Source organism: Schistocerca piceifrons, chromosome 3 (assembly GCF_021461385.2).
Source record: "Schistocerca piceifrons isolate TAMUIC-IGC-003096 chromosome 3, iqSchPice1.1, whole genome shotgun sequence".
In the NCBI taxonomy this organism is placed as follows: domain Eukaryota; kingdom Metazoa; phylum Arthropoda; class Insecta; order Orthoptera; family Acrididae; genus Schistocerca; species Schistocerca piceifrons.
The window spans coordinates 827,789,545-827,815,655 of NC_060140.1; the positions used below are offsets into that span (position 1 = coordinate 827,789,545).

At 47.4% G+C, this 26,111-nt stretch overlaps 1 protein-coding gene across 1 annotated transcript in view; it reads left to right on the forward strand.

Annotated features, from left to right (window-relative positions):
• Positions 1-802: 802 nt before the first annotated feature.
• Positions 803-26,111, forward strand: part of LOC124789376 (cell division cycle protein 27 homolog) — a 236,177-nt gene continuing 210,868 nt past the window's right edge. Inside the window, exons 1-2 of the mRNA XM_047256709.1 lie at positions 803-999; positions 1,229-1,304. Of these exons, the coding sequence (XP_047112665.1) occupies positions 976-999; positions 1,229-1,304 (100 nt within the window). The 5' untranslated portion in view covers positions 803-975. The remainder of the gene's footprint in view (positions 1,000-1,228; positions 1,305-26,111) is intronic.

The following is a 26,111-nucleotide window of genomic DNA, read 5'->3' on the forward strand; positions in this document are numbered from 1 at the left end:
GCAACAACTTACGAGAATATGCATTCCACTGTCTGAGGAATCGGAACTTTTTCCCTTATATCTTTCGTCTGTTTTGTTCGTTTCCAGTAGAGTGACCCATACCCTACATTGATACATTTATGCGTGTCCATCATCCTTGAAAGTTTGTAGCATCATCACGGAATCACACTACATAAATTTACAGGCGCTGACGTCTATAACTTTGATGCTCTGTAACGTCGTTGGCTGATGTTTCTGGACATGTGTTTTTGTATAAAACTTGATCTATTAAGTCTCGTCTACAACCTATAAGAGTGTGCAACATGAAGTGTAAACTCCCTGTATAATTATTACCCTTGTAGAGGCCTATTAAAATTGTTTTGTGTTAAAAGACTACTTGAAAAATTGAGTCTGAGGTATGTTCTACGCGAAGGCGAGTTGAAAAGATAACCAGTGGACACTAACGACGAGTGGCAGGTTTATGAAACTCTGGCGACATGTGAATGGAGGAAGTTGGGCAAACGTCAATACGTGACCTCGTATGTTGAGTTTGTATTGACATACTGAGAATATTTTGAGGGCCGGCCATCAGAACTGTTATTACTGACAATATGTCAATATGCACCCTCAGACGGTCAATATATTGACGGTTTGACAATAATATGGAACGTTTGAGGGTCCCTTTACATTTTGCAATTTAAGTTTCAAGATCTTTGCATAATTCGCAAGGGGGAAGGTAATCTCTATGTGGTAAGCTTTGCGACTGAAAAGTTTAGTAACTTTGCTTGTATCGTTCGATTGTCGATAACTATGTTTCGATAGATTTTAAACCATTAGTGTATTAACTGTGCTGGCAGTGCCATCTGTGTAAATCTTTAATATGGAAGTCGTTATTAGGAAATAATGTACAATTAAATAATCTTAGGTGTCTTGCTTGATAAAACAAACGTAACCCCGTATACAAGTAAGGCACCAATTCAGTCTTCATTCCGGGAGATGTACATTCAAGAACCAGTGCAGGTAGACAAAATGATGCATGGATTACCAGTTGCATTTAATATGTTTGTTTTTTTTATATATAGTTATTCATTCGGTATTTGTATGTAAATAATAGTTATTAGTAATTATCTGTCGAGGTAGATAAGTAAGTGAAACATTGAATTTCACATTCATTCTATAATAATGAAAATTGGGTTACGTTGTTTTTGTTTTCGCGTTCTAGATTAATACCTTATTTTTTTTGTTTCAGGCTGCTATATGGCATTGCCTAGATCACTACGCATATGCGGATGCGACATTTCTTGCGGAACGTCTTTCTGCAGAAGGTATGATCCGACTGAATGATTATTGTGCTATCCTGGGAGATGCGGATTGTGCTGTTGTGTTTTGTGTTCTGTTTTGTGCAACGCATCGTGATATGCTTTTAGTGCACACATACACGCCGACGATCCGATGGTCGACTGTTTCCCAGTGATCTTTGTGTATAAAAATATTGTTTCGAATGCCTCGCAGTCAGTGACAGTGCATTCTTGAGGGTTATTTAATTTGTTCACCGTGTATAAAATACGGGAGTAATCGCTTTGAAGCTTTAATTTCGACAATTGTGTACTGTGGCTAGTTTAATCCACCCAGTAATTAACTGCAGTTATGAACCTGTAACAGTGATGAAATTCCTTTTGTATCTCTTTATTTGTAATACTTTCTAATTTTAGAAGTGATGTAGGGTGGAACACTGGCATAATATTGCGTTGTTGCATTTGGACATTAATTTATGCAAGAATCATTGATGCAACAACTGTAAGGCTGCAAAAATACCATTATTCATCCAACTGCTGATCTCGGAATATTGCAGTAGGTTTATATACCTTTTGCGTTAATCTGGTGTTCTTTGCTACAGTCTAAATTTCGCTTGAATCATATTCTTTGTCAAACTGACATTTATTGCTCTGAAAGTAATGGTTATATAATTTTGTCAATGATGGGATCCAGTTTGTGTATTTCTCCAACCTGACATTGCACGGTTGCTCTTCCTTTGAGGTACGCACGGTACTGTTTTCTTTGTGCCAGTGATCACAAAAATGTTGTGTAAGCTGCCCACAAGCAGTTTTGACACACATTGGCAAATGTCATTGTTGATGGCCTTTATATATTTCCAACATTTTTTTTATAAATTTTTCATTGGTAAAATACTTATTTCTGCGTCAGTAAGAGTTGCCCTATGGGCAACACCCTCAGTAATTTTCATAATTAAGTGATCCCGTCAGGGGTGTCTGAAATGTATAATTCATTATTTTTTACTTTACCTTGTAAGTTTAGCAATTTAGAAACAATTGTGGAGTCAGTATCAAGGAAAATACAATTAGGGCTCAGACTGCACTACAGATTGATCTGTTGGCACAGTCTTTATTTTGTAATCCCATTTGTTGGCATTGCCAACTCACATCCAGACTGTTACTTTCTAGCGTAACTTAGCATTGACTTAATTAAATTTCGATCTGTTACTGCAAACAAAGAGCTGCAGATGGGGATGGACAGGGTGTGGCAGTGTCTTCTACCCATTCCCCATTTAGGCAATATTTTTGTTATGAATCATATTCTGAATGGCATTTTTTCCATGACAAGCTAAAAGATTACATGTATCCAGTTGGAAGCAGTGTTGAACATTTCCTGTTTATTATTGCAGGCTGATAAGTTTTCTTAACATATTTAAGTAAGTGGTTGTGGTAGTCTAGTTCAGCCTGACATTCAGTGTTACTGTAATTAATGAAATGATCACTTGTGTTTGGTATACCATTGTTTAGCACAGAATTCTACATTCCAATAGTTTTGCTGTTGAAGAACATGCATTGTATGGTAATTCCAATAGTTTTGTTGTTGAAGAACATGGGTTATATGGTAATGACTGTCATCCATTTCAGTAAGGTTCACATTCTGGATAAAGCAACCCAAATTGTGTGTCCAGAGTTAATTAAGACTAATAAAGGGGGTGAAAAAATCATTAAAATAAAGTATGATGGTAATGTGACACTATTTGTTAGGTTGCTTTGTGTGTATAAGCACAGTAGTGTTGTTGTTTACATGCTATAGACCACGTCGCCTAGGAAGACATTTCCAGAGGCAGAGCATTAGGGAATCGTGGAGGGTACGAGCTCTGCACATCAATGGCAGCTGTCCATGTTACTGTACTGTGTTACTGATCATCTAAATCTACATGGATACTCTGCAAATCACATTTAAGTGCCTGGCAGAGGGTTCATTGAACCACCTTCACAATTCTTTATTATTCCAATCTCGTATAACATGCGGAAAGAACGAACACAGCAACAGGGGGGCTTCCGTCAGGGCAACTCAGTGATCGACAGTTTAGTCTTGTTAGAGTCGGCTATTTGTACAGCTGTTACTCGGCGAGAACATCTAGTTGCTGTTTTCTTTGATCTTCGGAAGGCGTACGATACCACCTGGCACCATCATATCCTTGCTACGCTTCACGAATGGGGCTTACGGGGTCCTTTTCCGATTTTTCTACAGAATTTTCTCTCCAATCGCTCCTTTTGGGTTAGAGTTGGCACTTATTTTAGCTCTGCTCATATTCAGGAGAACGGTGTCCCGCAGGGCTCAGTTCTCAGTGTTCCACTCTTTTTGGTGGCGATTAACGGCCTTGTGACTGTGGTGGGCTCATCGGTCTGTTCCTCTCTATATGCTGATGACTTTTGTCTTTATTACAGTTCCCCAAGCATCAGTGTCGCTGAATGGCAGCTGCAGGGAGATATCCGTAAGGCACATTTTTGGGTGTCCAACCATAGTTTTCAGTTCTCTGCCTCTAAGACCTGAGTGATGCATTTATGTCGTCATCAGACGGTCCACCTCCATCCAGAGCTCTACTTTGCCAATGAACTCCTTTGTATTGAGGAGACACATCGCTTCCTTGGCATGCTGTTTGATGCTCAGCTCACTTGGACACTGCATCTTCGCGAGCTTAAACAACGGTGCTGGCGGCACCTCACCTCAACATCCTTCACTGCCTCAGCCACACCGTTTGGGGGGCTGCACGAACAACCCTCCTACAGCTCTATAAGGCCTTAGTCCAGTCCTGTCTCGACTATGGGATCATGGTGTACGACTCAGCAGCACCTTCAACGTTTCAGATCCTCAACCCGATTCTCCATTGTGGCATCAGACTGGCGATAGGTGCCTTCCGCCCTAGTCCGGTGACTAGCCTTCTTGTAGAAGCTGGAATCCCTCCCCTACGATTCCGCCGACAACAGTTGCTTGTGTCATATATCGCCCACATCATTGTCTCACCCGACCACCCAAACCGCCGCAGGCTCCTTTTTCCATCTTCTGCACTCCCCTCCCCACGACGGCGGCCTAGGTCGGGTCTCCCGATTGCAGTCCACATTCGTTCCTGTCTCTCGTCACTCGAGTCCTTTCCCCTTCCTCCATCCTTCCGGCCCTCCTCTTCTACCCCTCCTTGGTCCCTCCCTCGCTTGCGGCTTTGCTTGGATTTGTCCTGCGACTCCAAGTCCTCCGTTCCACCTGCCAGTCTTCGTCAACGATTCCTGGCTCTTCTTGCCTCGTTTTGCGATGCAGATGTAGTCTACACCGATGGTTCTGTGGTCGATGGACACACTGGGTTTGCTTTTATCCACGGTGACTACATTGAGCAGCATTCCCTGCCTTGTGGGAGCAGTGTTTTCACTGCAGAGCTGGTTGCTCTTTATCGTGCACTCGCTCACCTTTCCTCCTGCCCTGGGGAGTCATTTGTCATATGCAGTGACTCCCTGAGTGGATTGCAAGCACTCGACCAGTGTTTTTCTCGGGACCCTTTGGTGCACGGTATTAAAGATGCTGTATTTGCTCTCGTCAAGTGTGGTTGTTCAGCGACGTTTGTGTGGACCCCGAGCCACATCGGCTTTTCAAGAAACGAACGTGTTGATCGGTTGGCCAAACAGGCCACCACTTCGCCACCCCAGGAGCTTGGTGTCGTGGAAAGAGACCTCCGGTCAGCCCTACATCGCAAGGTCCGCAATGTTTGGAGCTCTGAATGGTCTGTCTTGAACACGCCAAATAAGCTCCGCATTGTCAAGTCATCCACGGCCATATGGAACTCATCCTTGAGGGCCACACGTAGGGACTCCGTTGTTCTCTGCCGTCTCCGGATTGGACAACGCGGTTGACCCACAGCTATCTCCTTCATCTTGAGAACCCTCCCAAGTGTCGCTGTGATGCAGGGCTGACAGTGGTCCATCTTCTGATGGACTGCCCCCTTGCGGCAGTCCTTTAATTTACCAGTTGCACATCCTTTAATTCTAGGTGACGATGCCTCTATAGCTGACTCAGTTTTACATTTTATCCGTGCAGCTGGGTTTTATCACTCGCTCTAGTGTGGGTACTCTCGCGTGATTTCTCAGGCTACACCCACTCCAGCGACTTTTAATTGTGACGTGGATACCAAAATAGTGCCTTTTATGGTAACAAGTTGTGTTGGTACCTCTATCAACGCTTTCCAGCTGGAGGTTCTTCATTTGTAGTTGAGTGGTTGACCTTTTACCTGATCCATCAACCACTGTAGTCTGTTTTACTCTAGTCAACTATTTGCTCTGCTCCTTTTAAGTGTCCTGTGTTTTGTGTTATTGCGGTGTTCATTTTCGCTCTGTGCCCCTTGGTGTTCCCTCCCTCTGAGTGCAGAGGTTACGCTTTTACTGTATAGGCCGTTTGCAAGTATATCAGTTTGGAACAGGGGATTGATGACGTTGATGTTTAGCCCCCATCAAACCCCAAAACCAACCAACCAACCAAATATGTGAGATATAATGGCAGTATGCTCTCTTGGGTACATTAAAGTATAGTTTAAGGAGAGCCCCAAACAAGCGTGCACTCTCTCTCTCTCTCTCTCTCTCTCTCTCTCTCTCTCTCTCTCTCTCTCTCTCACACACACACACACACACACACACACACACACACACACACACACACACACCTCTGTACAACTACTGTTCGGTAAACTAAGTTGATACACACTCGGCATATAGTGATTGGTGGGAGTGACCATAAATGGGAAATGCCTTTGTGATCACTCAAATCAGCTACTGTGTTGAATGTTCACTTAGTTTGTGTGGACAGTACATTGTGCTAGCTGACTACACTGACACTGCATCTCAAATGGGGATTTGTAGAGTGGAATGTACGATTGGAGGCAGGAGGTCAGGAATGGTAGGGAGGTTTACAGAGGGGTGGCTGGTTGCTGGGAGGGAGAGGCAGGCAGCAGGTGCATGGGACAGGAATGTAGACTACTGGCTCATTCTGGCCACAGGTAAGGGATTGTGCACAACACGCATTGGCATAGAGGAGTGGTTTCCGAGGGCAAGATAGAACAGAGGTTAAAGGGAGACTGCTGAGAGAAGGCTGCGAGTAGACAACAAGCAGGGTGTGGATCGTGGTGAAGGGATGGCGGTGATTGTTGGTTGGGACATAGGAATTGATGGACATAGTTGATCATGCCCACTTAAAATGCTGTACAGAAATTACAGCAAAGTTGGTATTTGATGTTTCTGCCATCACATCTCTTGTAGAATAGAATAAGCTTGTGACTGGACTAGAGTTTGATGTGCAGGATGGGTGCATCAGGCAGACCTTTACCTGGATCTTCCATAGGAGCATGACCCAAGTGGCAAGGGGCTAGGAGTGGGTGTTGCGATAGAATTGATTTGGAAGATACATAGATTGAGTGAGCAGAGGAATACCACTTGGAATGAGTAAGAAGGGTTGTGGATCCAGTGTTTCATATTTCCAGGCACAGTGAAGCGTATGATTGTGTTGTTCCAGTTCAGGATGGTATTGGGCAATGGAGGGGGTTTGTTCTTTTGTGGTGGTTGGAGGGTTAGGGTTGTGTATAGATATGTTCACCTATTAAATCAGTCATATCATATATCAGCTCTGTTGTAATTTCTGCACAGCACTTTATACAAGCATGACAACTAACCAGCTGTGAATGGTCACCGCCAAACTGGCCAAGAGCAGAATTGGCCACACAATAGCAGATGATGCTGCTGCTTGCAACATGTTGGATTTCAATGGCTGCTTCATGACCATTGCCAACTGTATTCTTCCCAACATGTCTGTACCTGCTACCATCCATCCCCAGGATCCTAACTTCAATCATCCTAAAACCACACACTCTTCTCTGCATTTTCCCTTCCTCTGTATTCTCACTTCTTCTCCATGTCACTGTGCACTGCACACAGCTTCGCCTGGCAGTTGCCATGACAAACCACTGATGCTATTTCCCTATCCTGTGTACCAGTTGTCTCTCTCTCCCATATGTCGGTCGTCACCCTTCCCTAATCCTTCCACCTTACACAAGTGCCCCCCCCCCCCCCCTCAATGAACTGCAGTGTCGACACAATGTAGTCAGCTGGCACAGGCACATTATAGCTGCACAGTGTGTGTGTGTGTGTGTGTGTGTGTGTGTGTGTGTGTGTGTGTGTGTGTGTGTGTGTACCTGCATTCATGCATTCAGATGGGGTGGTTCCTATATTACATAAAAAAGGTCAGTGGGGTCCTTTTCACAAGGTTAACAGATTTCCTCCACTGTACTGACGCAACTGAACTGGTACTCCACCACTAGTGGTGTTAATGTCAAACTTTTGGCTGTCTTTCCCGTCTGAATTTCCAACCCCTCTTGTTGGAGATTATCCCACAAGGTCCCCAGAATCTTGGAAGCAGAATGTAGTGTAGTACTCCACTACTGGTGTGTTCCAGCGCATACTTAATGTTAAGAAAGATATTGTATCACATTGACAGAGTACATTGAATAAGTGGCAGGGATTGACTTTCAAATTAAAGAATTTTGTAAAGAGAAGGGAGTTTGCAAGAAACATAACTTGTTGTTGTGAATTGTTCATGTATATAACAGAATATATTGTCATGGCCTTTCATGCTCTGTTGTTGATGTGTCACTAGTTAAGACTCATTTCAGTCAGCTTGGAAGCCATATGCAAGTCGTGACTGTTGAACGCAGATTACTTGTGGGCCATAAATACGATCCTTATTCCTCACACAATCTCCCCAGGGAGCTCGCTGTTCTTTTCTGACTATGTTCTTGGCCAAAACGTGGCCCCAGCCCTTGCATTATTGCTTCTCTGTCCAAGCTGCAAGTCCCTCCTTTGACTATTTTTCTTCCCCCTATGCCTTTCTGTTGGATGATCTTCTTGATGATAATCATTCTTGGATTTGGTTTGATATTGGACACTTGTTCGTTCTCTCTCTCTCTCTCTCTCTCTCTCTCTCTCTCTCTCTCTCTCTCCTCCCCCCCCCCCCCTCTCTCTCTCTCTCTCTCTCTCTCTCTCTCTCTCTCTCTCTCTCTCTCCCTCCCTCTCTCCCTCCCTCCGAACCGGCACTTTATTCAATTTTTCATCCTTCACTGCATGGTCCACATTGTTGGGTTTGACATACCCTTCCTTTTCCAAATTTTACAGAAGCATGCATCGCAGGAGGAAGGTCGCCCAGCGTAGTGTACATTTCACCATTTGTGCATTTCTGTCTCTGCACCCTTTCTTTCTTGCAAAAGTAATACACCCCAAACCCAATATGGTAGTCTCCTCTTTGATGGTGGATTGTCAAGTATCTGCAAGGCAGTAGCCCCCTGATCATGCAGGGATCACACTGTTGGCATCTGCACTGCATACTTCGGACGTATGATACCAAGGATATATGCCCATTGTGGCTGGGGCACGGGGATTCTAGGCAATGGTTAACTGACCACATAGCCATAGCCATTGCTGTGTATGGGTGGCACCCATGAGGACCTCCATTCAGAGTGGGTAGCCCAAGGCAGATTACTTGCAGATGAGACGGCTCAAACTTCCTTTCACTGGTGGCCACATAGCCTTGACAGTCTCTGAAGGACTGGATTACTACAGTGTGGAGAGGTATGACCTCACAATGTTTCCTTCCCTGGCTATGGTTTGGGAGGAATGTAGGGCCAATAAACAAGGTTAGGCATACTGCCCACAATAGCTGGTATGTTCTAGGACGAATGGGGATTCCTTTTTGCCCACAAAGCCATTATTCTTTGTTGAACGCCCTGAGGACAGATCTGGGTTAGTAGCAGGGATTTTGAAAATGAAAAGTGGTTCAGTTCTGATTAAAACAGCATCTCCTGCTCTGTTGAAGGCTCTATTCATCGGTGACAAGCTGGGTGACATTACTGTTAACTATAACCCCCTATAACAGACTCAATATGGTACAGGGTATTACCTTCCACCTTGACCTCCTTTTGCAGACTAATGATGGGTTACGGTCCTATCTAGTGAGGTGCGCGCAGTGGTTAGCACAGTGGACTCGCATTTGGCAGGACGACGGTTCAATCCCACGTCCGGCCATCCTGATTTAAGTTTTCCATGATTTCCATAAATCGCTTCAGGCAAATGCCAGGATGGTTCTTTTGAAAGGGCACGGCCGACTTTCTTCCCTATCCTTCCCTAATCCAATGAGACCAATGACCTCGCAGTTTGGTCTCCTCCCCAAATCAACCCAACCCAGAACCAGCTCTGGGTTACATTCCAATTTGGAACGACAGGGTGTGCATTTGTCTGTCATGTCCAGCAGGGAGCAAAGTATGATACTGTTGATAGTGGAACCTTGGCATTAGAAGGGGGCTCTGAGCCTGAAAATGTCAAGGTGATAGTGTATCCCCAGTGTATGTATCGCAGAAAGAAAGGAAAATGGTGGAGTACAAGACCCTGGACAGACTGACATACACTGAGGCTAAGAGAAAATTTGAACGCCTACATCCTGTGCGTACGACATTGTCTTATGCCACCGCTACAACAGTTCTGGCACCATCAGCTCTGCCAACCCAGGTCACCTCTCAGAGCCGGGAGACTACACCTGCCCCCTTGATGGTGGGGGGCTTTTCCCTCCCTGTTGCTCCTGCACCACCTACTTCATGAGCAACACCCCCCCCCCCTCCCCAACCATTGGGGACATCCGTCTCCAATTCTAAGCTGGAGAAACGTAAGTCTTCTTCGGCTTCTCTCGCTAGCAGGTTTCTTCATGTGGGAAAGACGACACCCGCCAGTGGCTGAAGAGCCCAAAAACAGCTGGTTGTACGGCTTCACGCCCATCCTCAGTCCCAGAGACTGAGCCAGTGAAGTCCTCCCAGCCAGGGAAACCCGGGGAGCAGTAAGAGAAATCCAAAATGAAAACCCCTAAGACCAAGGAAATAGCGGTGACACCCACACCACCGCTACCTACAAGCTCTGCGAGTGAGGATGGGGTTGAGAGGATGAGTCTGCTGAGGACCTCGATCTCACCAGACCCTCAGACACAATGGATATAGACTGCTCAGGCAATAAATCGGTCGCAGCAGGTGACTCTGAGGCGTAAACTGCCTCATTGAATGTTCCATGCCTCCCCAGTCTTCGATGTCATCCTCCAGTGGAATTGAGGCGGTTTTTTCCACCACCTGGCTGAGCTACGGCAACTGTAAAGCTGTTATCTGCATTGCCCTCCAGGAAACCTGGTTCCCAGCAATGCGGACCCTCTGCCCTTCGCGGCTATAAGGGATATTACAGGAACCGTAGAGACTAGAATCAAGTGTGAGATGGAGTTTGCGTTTATGTCCTAAACTCAGTCTGTAGTGAAATGTGTCCCTTCAAACCCTTCATGAAGCTGTGGCTGTCAGAATAAGGATGACGCAGGAAATAACTGTCTGCAATGTTTATCTTCCTCCAGATGCTGCAGTACCTCTGAATGTATTAGCTACACTGATTGATCAACTCCCTAAACCTTTCCTACTTCTGGGAGATTTTAATGCCCATAACCCCTTGTGAGGTGGTACCATGCTTACTGGCCGATGCAGAGATGTTGAAACCTTACTGTCGCAGTTCGACCTCTGCCTCTTAAATACTGGGTCCGCCACACGTAGTTACTCGACCATTGATTTATCAATTTGCAGCCCAGGACTTCTCCCATCTATCCACTGGAGAGCACATGACGACTTGTGGTGTAGTGACCACTTCCCCATCTTCCTGTCACTGCCCCAGCATCAGGCACTTGGACACCTGCCTAGATGGGCTTTGAACAAGGCGGACTGGGGAACTTTCACCTCTGCTGTCACCGCTGAATCCCCCCCCCCATACGGTAACATCAATGTGATGGTTGCACCGGTGACTAGCACAATTGTTTCTGTGGCAGAAATGCGATCGCTTGCTCTTTAGGGTGCCCGAGGCGTAAGGCAGTCCCTTGGTGGTCGCCGGAAGTCGCTGAAGCAATTAAGGAGTGTTGGCGAGCTCTACAGCGGCACCCTTCCCAGGAGCACCTCATAGCCTTTAAACGGCTCCGTGCCCCTGTTCGCTACCTTATCAAACAACGAAAGGAGGAGTGTTGGGAGAAATACGTCTCCACCTTTGGGTGCCACACGTCACCTTCCCAAGTCTGAGCAAAGATCGAATGTCTTTTCAGGTACCAGGCTGCAACAGATGCCCCCGGTGTTACCATAAATGGCGAGTTATGTACCGACACAAAAGCGATTGCCGAGCACTTTGCTCGAGCCTCTGTGTCGGAGAATTACTCCCCAGCCTTTCGCACACTCAAACGGTGGCTGGAAGGAAAGCCCTCTCATTCAGTTCACGCTACAGTGAATCCTATAACGCCTCATTTACAGAGTGGGAGCTCCTCAGTGCCCTTGCACATTGCCCCTACACAACTCCTGGGCCTGATTGCATCCACAGCCAGATGATTAAACATCTCACATCTGACTGCAAGCGACATCTTCTCGTCATCTTCAACCGGATCTGGTGCGGTGGCGTCTTTCCATTGCAATGGTGGGAGAGCACCATCATTCCGGTGCTCAAACCCGGTAAAAACCCACTTGATGTGGATAACTATCAGCCCATCAGCCTCACCAACGTTCTTTGTAAGCTGCTGGAACATATGGTGTGTCGGCGGTTGGGTTGGGTCCTGGAGTCACGTGGCTTTCTGGCTCCATGTCAGGGCAGCTTCTGCCAGGGTCGCCCTACCACTGATAATCTTGTGTCCATTGAGTCTGCCATCCAAACAGACTTTTCCAGATGGCAGCACCCGATTACTGTCTCTTTTGACGTACGTAAATCATACGACATGACTTGACGTCGTCATATCCTTGCCACATTGTATGAGTGGGGTCTCCGACGACCACTCCCGATTTTTATCCAAAACTTCCTGTTGCTTGGTACTTTCCGTGTCCAAGTTAGTGACTCCCATAGTTCCATCCATATCCAGGAGAATGGAGTACCTCAGGGCTCTGTGTTGAGTGTGTGTCTATTTTTAGTGGCCATTAACGGTCTAGCAGCAGCAGTTGGGCTCTCCCTCTCACCTTCTCTGTATGCAGACAACTTCTGCATTTTGTACTGCTGCTCCAGTACTGTGGTTGCTGAGCGGCACCTCGAGGGAGCCATCCACAAGGCGCAGTCATGGGCTCTAGCCCACGGCTTCCAGTTTTCAGCTGTATCAATTCCTAGGACTGGTTTTCGATGCTCGATTGACTTGGCTCCATCATCTTCATCAGCTTAAGCAGAAGTGCTGGAAGCACCTAAATGCCCTCTGTTGCCTGAGCAACATCAATTGGGGTGCAGATCGCTGTACACTGCTGCAGCTCTACAGAGCCTATGTCCAATCCCGAATTGACTATGGGAGTGTGGTTTATGGTTCGGCAGCGCCTTCAGCATTGCATTTACTCGACCCTGTGCACCACTGTGGGGTTCAATTAGCTACAGGAGCTTTTAGGACGAGTCCGGTACTGGTAGAGGCTGGTGTCCCTCCTCTGCAGATCAGACGTGTGCAACTGCTCACTAGTTACGCAGCACGCATTCATAGTTCCCCTGAGCATTTGAATTACCGTCTCCTTTTCCTGCCTGCGGCAGTCCATCTCCCGCATCGGCGGCCCAGATTGGGGCTAACGATTGCAGTTTGTGTGCAGTCCCTTCTCTCCAAACTGGAGTCCTTCCCTTTACCATCTCTACTTGCGGTTCATTCACATATGCCACCATGGTGTACGTCACGGCTGCAGCTTCGTCTGGACCTTTTGCATGGCCCAAAGGACTCCGTTAACCCCGCCGCTCTCCACTGTCACTTCCTCTCAATTCTTGACGTGTTCTGGGGCTCTGAAGTGGTTTACACAGATGGCTCGATGGCTGATGGTCACGTAGGCTTCGCGTATGTTCATGGAGGACATGTTGAGCAGCACTCCTTGCCAGTTGGCTGCTGTGTTTTCACTGCAGAGCTGGCGGCCATATCTCGTGCTCGTGCCCTGGCGAGTCATTTCTCCTGTGTACTGACTCATTGAGCAGCCTACAAGCTATTGACCAGCACTACCCTCGCCACCCTCTGGTAGCGTCCATTCAGGAGTCCATCTATGTCCTGGAACAGTCCCGCTGTTGCGTGGTGTTTGTGTGGACCCCAGGACACGTAGGAATCCCCGGCAACGAACTTGCTGTCAGGCTGGTCAAGCAGGCGATGCGGAAACTGCTTCTGGAGATAGGCATCTCTGAAGCTGACCTGCGTTCTGTCTTACACCGCAGGGTTTTCCGGCTTTGGGAAACGGAATGGCATAACAGCACACACAACAAACTGTGTGTCATTAAGGAGACTATGAATGTGTGGAAGTCTTCCATGCAGGCCTCTCACAGGGAATTAGTTGTCATCTGCCAGCTCCACATTGGCCATATGTGGCTGACGCATGATTACCTACACCGTCGCGAGGATCCACCACAGTGTCTCTGTGGCTCCCAAATGACAATCGTCCACCTCATGCTGGACTGCCCACTTTTAGCTGCTCTGCGGCAGACTTTTCACTTTCCCAGCACCCTGCCTTCGGTGTTGGGTGAAAGTGCCTCCACAGCAGCTTTAGTCTTACTATTCATCCGTGAGAATGGGTTTTATACTTCTATGTAGGTTTTAGTGCATGGCCTTTGTCCCTCCGTGTTCTGCACCCTAGTGCTTTTAGGGTGGAGGTTTTAATGTGTTGCAGAGTGGCTGGCTTCCCCTTTTTATTCTCATGGTTGGCCATCCACTGTAATCCGCTTTCATGTTTTACTCCCTTCTGTTTCTAGCGTCTCTGTTATTTTCTTGCCCTCTTTTGTTCCTTTCCGTATTTGTTGCCTTCCCTTCATTTCTATGGCTTTTCCTTTCTTTCTGTTTTGTGTTATATGTTTTGTCCGTTTGATTCTCACACTTGTGGCATTGTTTTATTAGGAACAAGTGATGGATGTCCTCGTAGTTTGGTCCCTTCTCATGCCTTTAAACCAGCCAGCCAGCCAAGCCCCAGCTGGAGAAAGTACACCCTCCTCCATTGTGTCTCACTAGGAGGAGACGTTCGGGGAGCTCATCTCCCAGGATTCTGCTGCTCTGCAACTGGGCACCAGCCAGTGGCGGAAGAACTCACAGGCTGCTGGTTGTAGGGCTTCGCATTTCTCCTCCTGCCCGTTAGGCTAGGGCGGGTGAGCTCTCGCGAACATCAAAAGCGCCTAAGGAGAACAGGGACATAAAGAAGACTGCAAAGGAGGAGGCCCATATGGTCCCAGGCCACAGATCCCACGTATCAACTGTACCTGAGGTGGAGATCCTGATGGCCCTGTGCCATCTGTAACCCCCAAACAACCTGCTTCAGAACCGATGTGTATTGATGCTATATCCTCAGAACCAGTTCTGGCAGGCAACCATGGGCATTAGCTGCCTCCTTGGTAGCTTCATGCCTCCACAGGATACTGATAAAGTGATACTCCAGTGGAATTGTAGCAGTTTTTCCACCATCTGGCTGAGCTACAATGGCTCTTATGCTTTTCTCTTGCTTTCTGCATTGCTGCCCAGGAAAATTGGTTCCCAGCATTGCGAACTCCTACCTTTGGCACATATCAGGATATTTTAAGACTCAAGCTATCTATGACAGCATAGGGCAGATTTTGTGTGTACGTTCTGGACTCTGCAGCAAACATGTCACTTGGTGTGACTTTGGAAGCTGTGGCTGTTTGTGTGAGGACTTATGCGGATTTTACAGTCTGTAATATAAATCTCCCTCCCGATGCCTCAGAAAGTGCGGCCTGCACCGATTTTCCAGCTACCCCCATCCTTCCTCAATTTGGATGACTTTGATGCCAGCAGCCCACCGTGTGGGGGAACTGGCTGCGGTGAAGCCATTGAAACTTTGCCTGCAAACTTGGTCTTTGTCTCTTGAAGACCAGTGTCCCCACACACTTCAGTGTGGCATATGGATCTTATTTGGTCATTGATCTTTCCATTTGCAGCCTTGGTCTCCTCCCCTCCATCAAATGGTGAGTCCATGATGACCTCTGTGACAGTGATGATTTTACATTGACCTGTCTCTTCCTCCACCCAGGTGGGCTCTCCAGCAATGCTGACTGGGATGCCTTCGCCTCTGCCGTTGCCCTTCACAGCCCGCCATGTGGAGATGTCATTGCGTCCCCATCCAAAGCACAACTACTGCCATTCTTTTGGCAGCAGACTTAGCAATTACGGGATCCCCCCCCATGGAGCTCACAACTCTTTGGTGAGTGCATGCTTGGCTACCAAGGGGCCCCAGCCTTTGCAGTGCTATTTCCCTTTCTATGCTGCATGTCTATCTCCTTGCTATTCTTTTCCTCTCCCTTGGGGACCATGTTGTATGCCTTCTTCTGGAAACCAAAGTTCTTGGTAAAACTGTGTATGGATTTGTCCTGTCCATCCATCTTCCTTTCCCTGTCTTACCTTTTCTTACCCTTCCTCTGCTTTGGTGTTTGAAGCTCTCTTTTTGTCTTTTCCTTCTTCTTCCTCCATGTGCATTTCTGAAGGCCAGCTCGTGCGTTTGGCGTGTGAAAAGTGGCTGGGTAATGCGTAATCTCTGTCCCAGGTCAACAAGTGTGGCTCATACGTACCCCCTGGTAAATGCCAGACCCAAGGAGGTATGATTGCCTGAGCAGGTACCTTCGCCTATGCCAATTGGTCCCTCTGTGTGCAGTCCAGGAGGTGTGACCAGAGGCGTGGATCATCACTTAAGGCGGGTGAGTCCCCCCTTGAGAGGAAGAGCAGGAAGGAGCACACCATCGAAGACATTGGCAATCATGGGGGATTTCGCCGTGATGAGTTCCTCATCTCAAAAGTGTAAATAGGTTGAGATGAAAGAATTGACACCTCGCCCAGTTAGACCCTGATACCTTGTGGTGTCCATGCATGGAAGAAAGTCACAATTTCATGACAGTTAATTGATTTGTTATTCAGAAGTGTGTAGATTTTATTGCTGGTCCAGTGAAGTCCAGCTCTCAGTTGTGTAATGGGACCTTGATTTTGGAGACGGATAGTGCTTTCCAAGCACAGAAACTGCTTAATGCAACACTTCTCCACAGCTGTCCTGTTAAAGTAGAATCACAACACACAGAATTCCTCGGCCAGCCGGTGTGGCTGAGCGGTTCTAGGCGTGTCAGTCTGGAACCGCGAGACCGCTATGGTCGCAGGTTCGAACCTGCCTCGGGCATGGATGTGTGTGATGTCCTTAGGTTAGTTAGGTTTAAGTCGTTCTAAGTTCTAGGGGACTGATGACCTCAGATGTTAAGTCCCATAGTGCTCAGAGCCATTTTGAACACTGAATTCCTCCAGTGGAGTCCTGTACAGCCAGCAGCTTGATGGTGTGTCCAAGGCTGAGAAAACAAGCTGTCTGACAAGGGAGTGACTGCATTTCACCACGTTGATAAAGAATCAGTGTCAACCTGCATTCTGTCCCTCACCTTTGATGATGTAGTACTTCCATCAGAAATTAAATCTGGCTATGAAGCTATTATTGTCAGACCACATATCTCGAATCCCACGCGTTACTATGAATGTTAGCTCTACAGCCACACCTGTGAATATTGTAAAAATGCAACCAAATGGATAACCTGCAGCAGGGACGCTCATGAGGGTGTGTGTCCACCTCCTTCCCCTCACTGTGTCAGGTGCAAGGGTGATCATGGTGCTACCTCCCGTTACTGTCCGATCTACCTCGTGAGAGAGTCGTGAAGGAAATGTGAAGGTGAAGGAAAAGGGTCCTATGCACATTGCTTGGAAAATGTTTGGATAGTTGCAAACCTTGTACATCAGTCTCTGGCAATTACCATATTTACTCGAATCTAAGCCGCACTTGAATCTAAGCCACACCTGAAAAATGAGACTCGAAATAAAGGAAAAAAAAATTTCCCGAATGTAAGCCGCACGTGAAATTTGAGACTCAAAATTCGAGGGAGAGAAAAGTTTTAGGCCGCACCTCCAAATCGAAACAAAGTTGGTCCATTGTAATACGAGACACAATTTACGTCGAATGAATGACGATACAGCTACAGTAGTTTGGTTCAAGTCGTAAGCTTAGCAGTTAAGCTTTACCAGGTAGCCATTGCTATGCGTCAGGCGCCCCGTCCGTATTTATACGAGTACCCTTCCTTTTTCACGTGCTTCGTCTGGTTTGAATTGATTGCTTATTTTGCTTTGATCTGATAAGTGCCGTTTTCTTTGTTATAGGTGTTTACGTCACTCTAAGCTGAAAATGCATTACTGTACTCAGTCATGCATTGTTTGTCGCATTCTGATAGTGCGTGTTTACGGCCTGTCGCCACTCGCGGCATGGCTTGCTTTTGTGCGCGCTACCGCCGCTTACAATTAAAAGAGAGAGAGAGAGGAATCGTCTCACTAGCGAAACAATGGCAAGAGACTGCTATTTGTTGTTACTTACACTGCTGCTTTCTTTGATAATGATCAACAAAAACCAAATAATGGACTGCATATGATAGAAAATGTTTTGAACGAGAATTTAGCGAAAATTTTTCTCCGTCTGAAAATCTTTGCAGACGCCTCTTTAGTACATTACATTCTGCGCGGAAATTAGAGTCATCTTAGATTTAAAAATCTAGTCAGTTGCCGTGCTTCATTTCTGACTATCACTATTAGGCATAAGAATAATACGAATATAGACGTGACACGATATGTATATTCTTCCGCGTTTGCTGTTGTCTCACTCTAGTTTCGTAGTTTATTAGGCAGACAGGATTTAAATGAGATAGCAGCAAACACGAAAGAATACATGGCACAATGTTTATATTCGTATTATTCTTATGGTGAAGAGAATACTGCATGTGATTCACATTTCATCAGGTTCCTATTAGCAACGATCTCTTCTCACAGGTAGGAAAAAATTCAGAACGTAGAGTTGGCCATATTGACAAACATCCCAAACAGTCTTGCCAGTCGGATTTTTGTAGTACATTGAAATTCTGCTACATTCGAAGATGAACAATACGGAATTTGTATTTACTTCGTTGGATAATGTATGAAAATGCAGTGGTCGGATGGTCGAAACTCGGGGCGGAGAAAAAAAAGCTCGTCTTCCACCTTTTTTTTTTTTTTTTTAATTTATTTACTGACGCAGAAGTTTTGGCGCCAGTATTTATCTTTGTGCCTACAAAGCATGCCTGTGTAACGCTACATATATTCGACGGCAGAAGTTAGTTGTGGCGGCACCTACCAACATTTTTCAGAACTTCCGCTTGCTTTTCACTCGATTCTAAGCCACAGGTGGTTTTTTGGATTACAAAAACCGGAAAAAAAGTGCGGCTTAGATTCAAGTAAATACGATATATTACAATTATTGCTACAACCTGACCCACAAAGGACATGGCTACGCAGACTTGTGACTTCCAGTTTAGTGCCACATGTGTGAAATTGTCCAGCTCCAAGATCACACTCTCCTCTTCACCTGCTATTGATGCACAACATGCCAACAAACCGTCGCCTGCACCATCGAAATCACATGCCTTGCAAACACAAGCACGGAAATCCAAAATGGAGTATTCTTGTGATGATTGTGGACATCTAGCCAGCCAACGTCTGGGTCTGTGCCTGACAAATGCCAAAGTTCTTAGCAGTCAGATAAAGGCAAATGATCTTTCCCTTCTTCACCTTCGTATTATTCTTCAATGGTGTCACCATGCAATCCCCTCACCTGGCCGACCTTTGCGTCACTGGGATGCATCGCCATCAACCAGTCCGCTGGCCAACCGAAGGCGAATAGATCAGGATCCTCCAGCCTCTGAACCTGGTCGTTGTACACATTCGAATTCTGGCACCCATCTACTGTATCTCATCAGATACAGTAATTCTCCACTGGAACATTTGCGACGTTGGATTGACTAAGGTTGAATTACATGCAGCTCCTCTAGTAATCATAGTGTCCAGTTGTTTTTTGCCACCAGGAAACAATAATGCCCTCATGATCGCTTTCACGTCCCACACCTCGCTTCAGTCTATTTTGATGCCAGTTCATGGGAGAATCGTGTTGTTCACTCGAGACGATGTCTATAGTCACATCATTTCCTTCCTCACCCAGCTTCAAGCTGTTGCTGTCCATCTTTCCTTTCCTGGTTTCACGTTCTATCTTTGCAACGTCTGTGCACACTCGTTTTCTGCTGCCACCAGGGCAGACATTTTGAAACTTATTGCTGAATTTCCTCCTCCCTTTTTGCTGCTCGACATCTTCAGTGTCCACCATACGCTTTGGGCTCTCCATGCCCCTGTCAGAGAGGCTCTCTCCTAGCAGATATCTTCAAGCAGAGCAATCTAATCTGTTTGAACACAGGTGCACCCCCATTTCTTTCCTGTTCCTCATTCTCCTTTTCCCACTTGGACCTTTCAATCTATACTGCTCAGCTTGCTTGTCGTCAGTTGCAGTCCATATCTCTTTCTTTATCACTGAGCTCGAATCTTTCCTTCTACCACCTCTCCTCCAGGTCCACTCACGCACACCTCCATGGTCCATACCTCGGCCACAGCTTCGTCTGGACCTATCACAAGGCCCAAAAGACTCAGTTCATCCTGAAGCCCTCCACTGCCAATTCTTCTGTATTCTTGGCGCATTCCAGGCCTCAGAAGTAGTTTGCACTAATGGCTTGATGGTAAATAGTCCTGCAGGCTTCGCTGATGCACATGGTGGACATACTGAACAGCACTCCTGCCAGATGGCTGCAGTGTTTTCACTGCAAAGTTAGTAGCCATCTCTTACACTCTTGAGCATATCCTCTCTTCTGCTGGTGAGTCCTTCCTCTTCTGTAGTGACTTCTTAAACAGCCTACTAGTACTACCCATGCCATCCATTCGTAATGACTCTCCAGGAGTCCATTTATGCCCCTGAACAACTTGGACATTGGTGGCCTTCATCTGGGCCTCAAGTCATGTCGGAATCCCGGGAGATGAACTTGCTAACAGGGTGGCTAAACGGGCTATCGTTAAACTGACTCTGGACATCGGTACACCGGAAACTTCTCCAATCAGTATTACGCCATAAAGATTTCAAGATCTGGAATACCGAATGGCACACCCATACCACCCCCAGAAAATTATGTTAAGTAGTCTTTAGCTGGCTCTGGGCTGTCCCTGTCTAGCCATCCTGAGGCGGTCTTTTAACCTCCCTGGCACACTACCCATGGTGTTTGGTGACAATGCCTCCACAGCTGATCTAGTTTGAAGTTTTATTCGAGAGGGAGGGGTTTTAATCACTCATTCTAAGGGTGGGCGCCTGGCCTTATCTCCCAGGCCCTCTTTCTATCTTCATTTCAACTCTTCCCTACGCCTTCTGGTGCTGTCTGTGGGACTTGGTGTTTGTCTTTTCACCGTCTGTATTTCTCTTTTCTTGCGTGTTTAGGCTGGAGTTTCTAGTGTGCTGCAGAGTGGCTGGCTCATCCTTTTTTATTCTCAGGATCAGCCAGCCCAGGCTGTCCACTATTATTATTTTAACACCATCCACTGCTTTTCCCTTTGAGTTAATTTTTTCAATTTTGGCTTGCTACTTTTGTTTTTTATTTCAGTTTGGTTACACACAATTTGAGGCATTTTGTTCCTTCTCCAGGTTTCCGGTGATAGGATTATTTTGGGATATGATTTTAATCTGGAAAAAGAGGCTGATAACCTTGTAGTTTATTCGCATTACTCTCCAAACCAACCGACCAACTTGCTCATCATCACGGGTGGTTCGTTCCCTCCAACACAACCTTGTGTCATTCATTTGGTAATGCCTGTCCCATCTGTGCTTCCAACCGACAGGTTTCCAAAGTTGACTGGCAGCTCTACTAAGGAGTAGAGCTGCCAGTCAACTTTGGAAACCTGGCCACTTTTGTTGAACACCGTTTCCCCTGCATTAATGACCAGGTAGAATACCTTACAAACGCTATCTTAACTGTCGCAGAGTGTTCCATAGCTCACACCTCTTCCTTGCAACGACATGGCCCCTGAACTGAGGCATCCCAGGCAGTCTGCATGTGGAGTTGAACTCTTCGAATTTTTAAACGCCATCCCACAATGGCAAACAGTATCCATTATAAACAGCTACGTTCACAGTTTTGCCACATTTTCAGGTACAGGGAAGCTAGTTTTTCTTCAGAGCTCTTTTGTTGTTTGGGGTAATTTCTGTTGTCTTTCAGGTAGAGCGGTTCTTTCCGTTTCCTGGTCTGACCACAGTGAACAATGTTATTGTAGACCCTCTTAATATCTCCAACACTTTGGACCGATATTTTGCAGACATTGTGAGTTCCACCCACTACCATCCTGCCTTCCTCGTTCTGGCACGGGCCGTGGAGACAAGGACGATATCTTCCCCCTCCCAGAATAGTGTGTGTTACAATACTGCTTACTATGAGGGAGCTCAAACATGCACCGCTCCATGAAGGACATGGCCACGCAGACGTGTGACCTCAAATTTGGCTCTGGGGTTGTGAAGTCGCCCAGTGTCAAGGTAAAATCGCCGTCCCCCCGTCCCGCTGTGCACCAAATTGTCAAACTTTCACCTCAAGGGGCGAAGCTACCCACTACACAACCGGCAGGCGGGAAAGGACAGAGGGAGTACTCCCAGACAAACGGTCTTCTCCTTCACCGACTCGAAGATCCTGCTCGACTGTGTTGCCACGTGGTCACTTGGCCCGGCGAGCCTCTGTCTCACCGGTGTGCACCACCAACCGTTTTTCAGCGTCAGACTCCACAGACTGACCACACAAGCACGCCGATGCTTCTGTGGACCCCACGGAACAGGATCCTCCTGCTTCTGTGCCCTTTAGTAGTGACTGTCCACCAGTTGTCACTCGGCGGCCGCCGAGTTGACACCCCTACATCTCTTCCTCCTCATGACTGACCTCCAATGGAATGTTCACGGCCTTCGGTCCCACGAAGAGGATTTGTGGCTGCTTCTAGCATTGCAGCATCCCCTTGTACTCTGCCTTCAGGAAATGAAATTTCGCCCTCAAGACCACTTTGAGGTTTCACATTACTTCCCGATTCGTTTTGACCTTCCTCCTGAGGTCGGCATCGCATCTCATGGGGGCGTCATGCTGCTCATATGGGATTACCTTCATAGCCAACCCATCTCCCTGACTACCCGTCTTCAAGCTGTTGCCATTTGTTTTTTCCTTCCCCACCTGACTTTCTCCCTCTGTAACATTTATGTACTTCCATCCTTCTATGTCCACAGAGCAGACTTCCTTCAGCTTATCGGGCAGCTGCCTCCCTCGTTTTTGCTACTCGGTGACTTTAATGCGCATCATCTCCTTTGGGGTTCTCCCAGGACCTGCCAGAGTGGTGCCCTCATGGCTGACCTTCTTAACCAACTTCGTCTCGTCTGCCTTAACACTGGAGCACCCACTTTCCTTTCTGACTGACTACTCGCACACCTATTCCCATTTGGACCTATCGTTTTGCACTGCCCAGCTTGCCCATCGTCTTGAGTGGTCCATTCTTTCTGGCACCTACTCGAATGACCATTTCCCATATGCTCTCCGTCTCCTGACTCCTACCCCATCAACATGCATACCCAAATGGCAGCTTGCTAAGGCTGACTGGCAACTTTACTCCTCCTTGGCGACCTTCGAAGAACAAGATTTCCCCAATTGTGATGACCAGGTGTACTATTTCACGAATGTTATCCTTACTGACGCAGAACGTTCCATTCTTCACACTTCCTGTTTACCACGTTGTGTTCCAGTCCCTTCTGTGGACTGAGGCATGCTGCGACGCAATTCATGCACGGACACATGCTCTCTGCGTTTTTAACTGCCACCCTATGCTGGAAAACTGCATTCATTACAAACAGATGCATGCAAAGTGTCGTTGAGTTCTTCAGGGTAGCAAAAGAGCTAGTTGGGTTTCATTCACTAGTTCTTTTAACAGTTCCACACCTTCCTCTGTCATGTGGGCTAACCTCCGACGGCTCTCTGGAACCAAGATCCATTCCCCCATTTCTGATCTGACAGTAGGTGCTGATGTCATCGTGGATCTTGTTGCTATCTCCAACACCTTGGGCTGCCATTTTGCGGAAGTTTCGAGCTCTTCCCACTAACCCCCTGCCTTCATCCATTGGAAACAAGTGGAGGAGGCTCGGGTGATACCCTTCTCTTCTCCGAATCATGAGTGCTACAATGCCGCCTTCACTATGACGGAGCTAGATTGTGCTCTTAGTTTGTCCTGGTCCTCTGCCCCAGGAGCAGACGCTATCCACATTCAGACATTGCAGCACCTCTCTCTTGTGGGCAAGCATTTTTTGCTTAACACATACAACCGCATCTGGGCTGAGGGCCCATTTCCTGGATGCTGGCGCGAAGCAACCGTCATACCGATACCTAAGGCCGGTAAGGACAAAAACCTTCCAGCTATCGCCCCATCTCTCTCGCCAGCTGCATTTGCGAGGTGGTGGAACGTATGATTGTTGCCCAGCTGGTGTGGTGGTTCAAGTCTCACCATTTACTCACGAATGCACAGTGTGGATTTCGAGCGCTGCGTTCTGCAGTTGACCACCTCATTACTTTGTCCACCCATGTCATGAATGGTTGTCTGCAGAAATACCAGACTGTGGCCATGTTTTCCGATTTGGAGAAGGCCTATGACAACTGCTGGAGAACTGGTATTCTCTGTACTCTTTACATGTGGGGCTTCCATGGGTGCATGCCATGTTTTCTTCGGGCATTTTTACAAGACCCAGTTTTCAAGGTGTGTGTGGGTTCTGCCTTGTCGGGCACCTTTATCCAGGAAAATGGTGTGCCTCAGGGTTCCATCCTGAGCATTGTCCTCTTTGCTATTACCATTAACCCTATAATGGCCTGTCTCCCGCCAGGCGTCTCCGGCTCCCTTTTTGTCGATGGTTTTACCATCTATTGCAGTTCTCCACGGACCTGTCTCACTGAGCGCCGTCTTCAGCACTGTCTTGATCGTCTTCACTCCTGGAGCATTGCCAATGGCTTTTGCTTTTCCACTGACAAAACTGTCTGTATGAATTTCTGGCGGTGCAAATGGTTTCTCCCACCATCTCTACATCTTGGGCCTGTTACCCTTCCGTTCGTTGACATTACGAAATTCCTGGGGCTCATGCTCGATAGGAAACTCTCTTGGTCTTCCCATGTGTTTTACCTGGCAGCCCGCTGTACGCAGTCCCTCAATGTTGTACGTGTCCTCAATACTACTTCTTGGGGTGCCGATTGAACCACCCTCTTATGTTTGTACAGTTCCCTTGTCCATTCGAAACTCGACTGGGTGCTTTGTTTATGCATCTGCATGCCCACCCCTTTTACACCGTCTCACACTATCCATCATCATGGCTGGGAGAACGCCTTTTACACCAGCCCGGTTGAGAGTCTGAACTATCACTGTCCTATCACCGTGACTTTCTACTCAACAACCCCCCAGGGGGGCCACAACTCTTTTGTGGATACGTGCGTGGCGAGCACGGGGCCCCGAGCCATTGCAGCCTTCTTTCTCTCCCGGGCTGCATTTCCTTTCCCTTCCCCTCCATACCCCTTTCCCCTCGCCCTCTCCTCTCCCTCTATTGGTGTCCTTGCTTATGTTGGCCCCCGCTATCCTCCTGGTTCTGTTGGTTTTACACTCCGGCTTTGTTGCGTAATCATCTCCTCCTTTTGGCATTCCTTGGTCCCCCTCTGGGGTTTGACCTCCATTCCAAAATTTCTCTTCCGTAGTGTGAGCCATTTGGGGAAGAGCACCTTACCTAGTGTCTCCGACGTGCGCCCTCCTAGTACATTCCACCTTTTCTTTTACGTTGTTGTCTGATGCTAGGGTGCATAGCCAGCACGGTAGCCAGCCCGTGTGGTGGGGTCGCTATGTACCCTTTTGGTTGAGCCCCCTGAACACACAGGGATCACACTTCTGATACCTGAGCTGTGACCTCCTCATGCATGCCTTGGAGTGGTTGCTCGTCATCCTGGAGCATCGGAACTCCCGGCAATGGCCGCCGTGCCAGATGGCCCTTGCTGTGGCTGGGTGGCGCCCGTGAGGAGAGCCCCTGATCGGAGTGGGTGGTATCAGGGCGGACGCTATGCAGATGAAACGCATACGGGTCCAAAACTCTGGCCGCTCTTCTGCGGCCGTCTCTCTGCGTGGTACTGATTCCTCAAGTGCTGCTTCTCTTGCCCCTTCGGCCTTCCCTTCCGTGGCTACCCCCTGGGAGGAGGGTCAGGCCCGTCGTCTAGGGGCAAAACCTTTCCCCCGTTATCTAGTTTGCACCAGGACTGATGGAGATACTTTCACCAGTGTCAAACCTTTATTCTTTGTGGAACACATTGAAGACAAGTTCGGCGAAGTGGACTCCCTGAGCAAGATGCGGTCGGGTTCGTTGCTGATAAAAACTGCTTCGGCTGCCCAATCTGCGGCCCTTCGTGCCTGTACCCATCTTGGCACAATTCCCGTGTCCATTACCCCTCACCAGTCTCTAAATATGGTACAAGGTGTGATTTTTCACAGAGACCTCATCCTTCAAACTGATGAACTTCGGGACAATCTCGGACGGCGGGGTGTTCACTTTGTTCGGCGTGTTCAGAAGGGTCCTAAAGATAATCGTATTGATACTGGTGCCTTTATCCTGGCCTTTGAAGGGGATACCCTTCCTGAGAAAGTTAAGATTATGGTCTATCGCTGTGATGTGAAGCCGTACATCCCACCTCCTATGCGGTGTTTTAAGTGCTTGCGTTTTGGCCACGTCTTCTCGCTGTTCCCAGGACCCTCTCTGTGGTGACTGTGGACGTCCACTCCATGAGTGGAGTCCCTGTGTTCCCCCTCCTGTATGTGTAAATTGTCATGGTAGTCATTCTCCA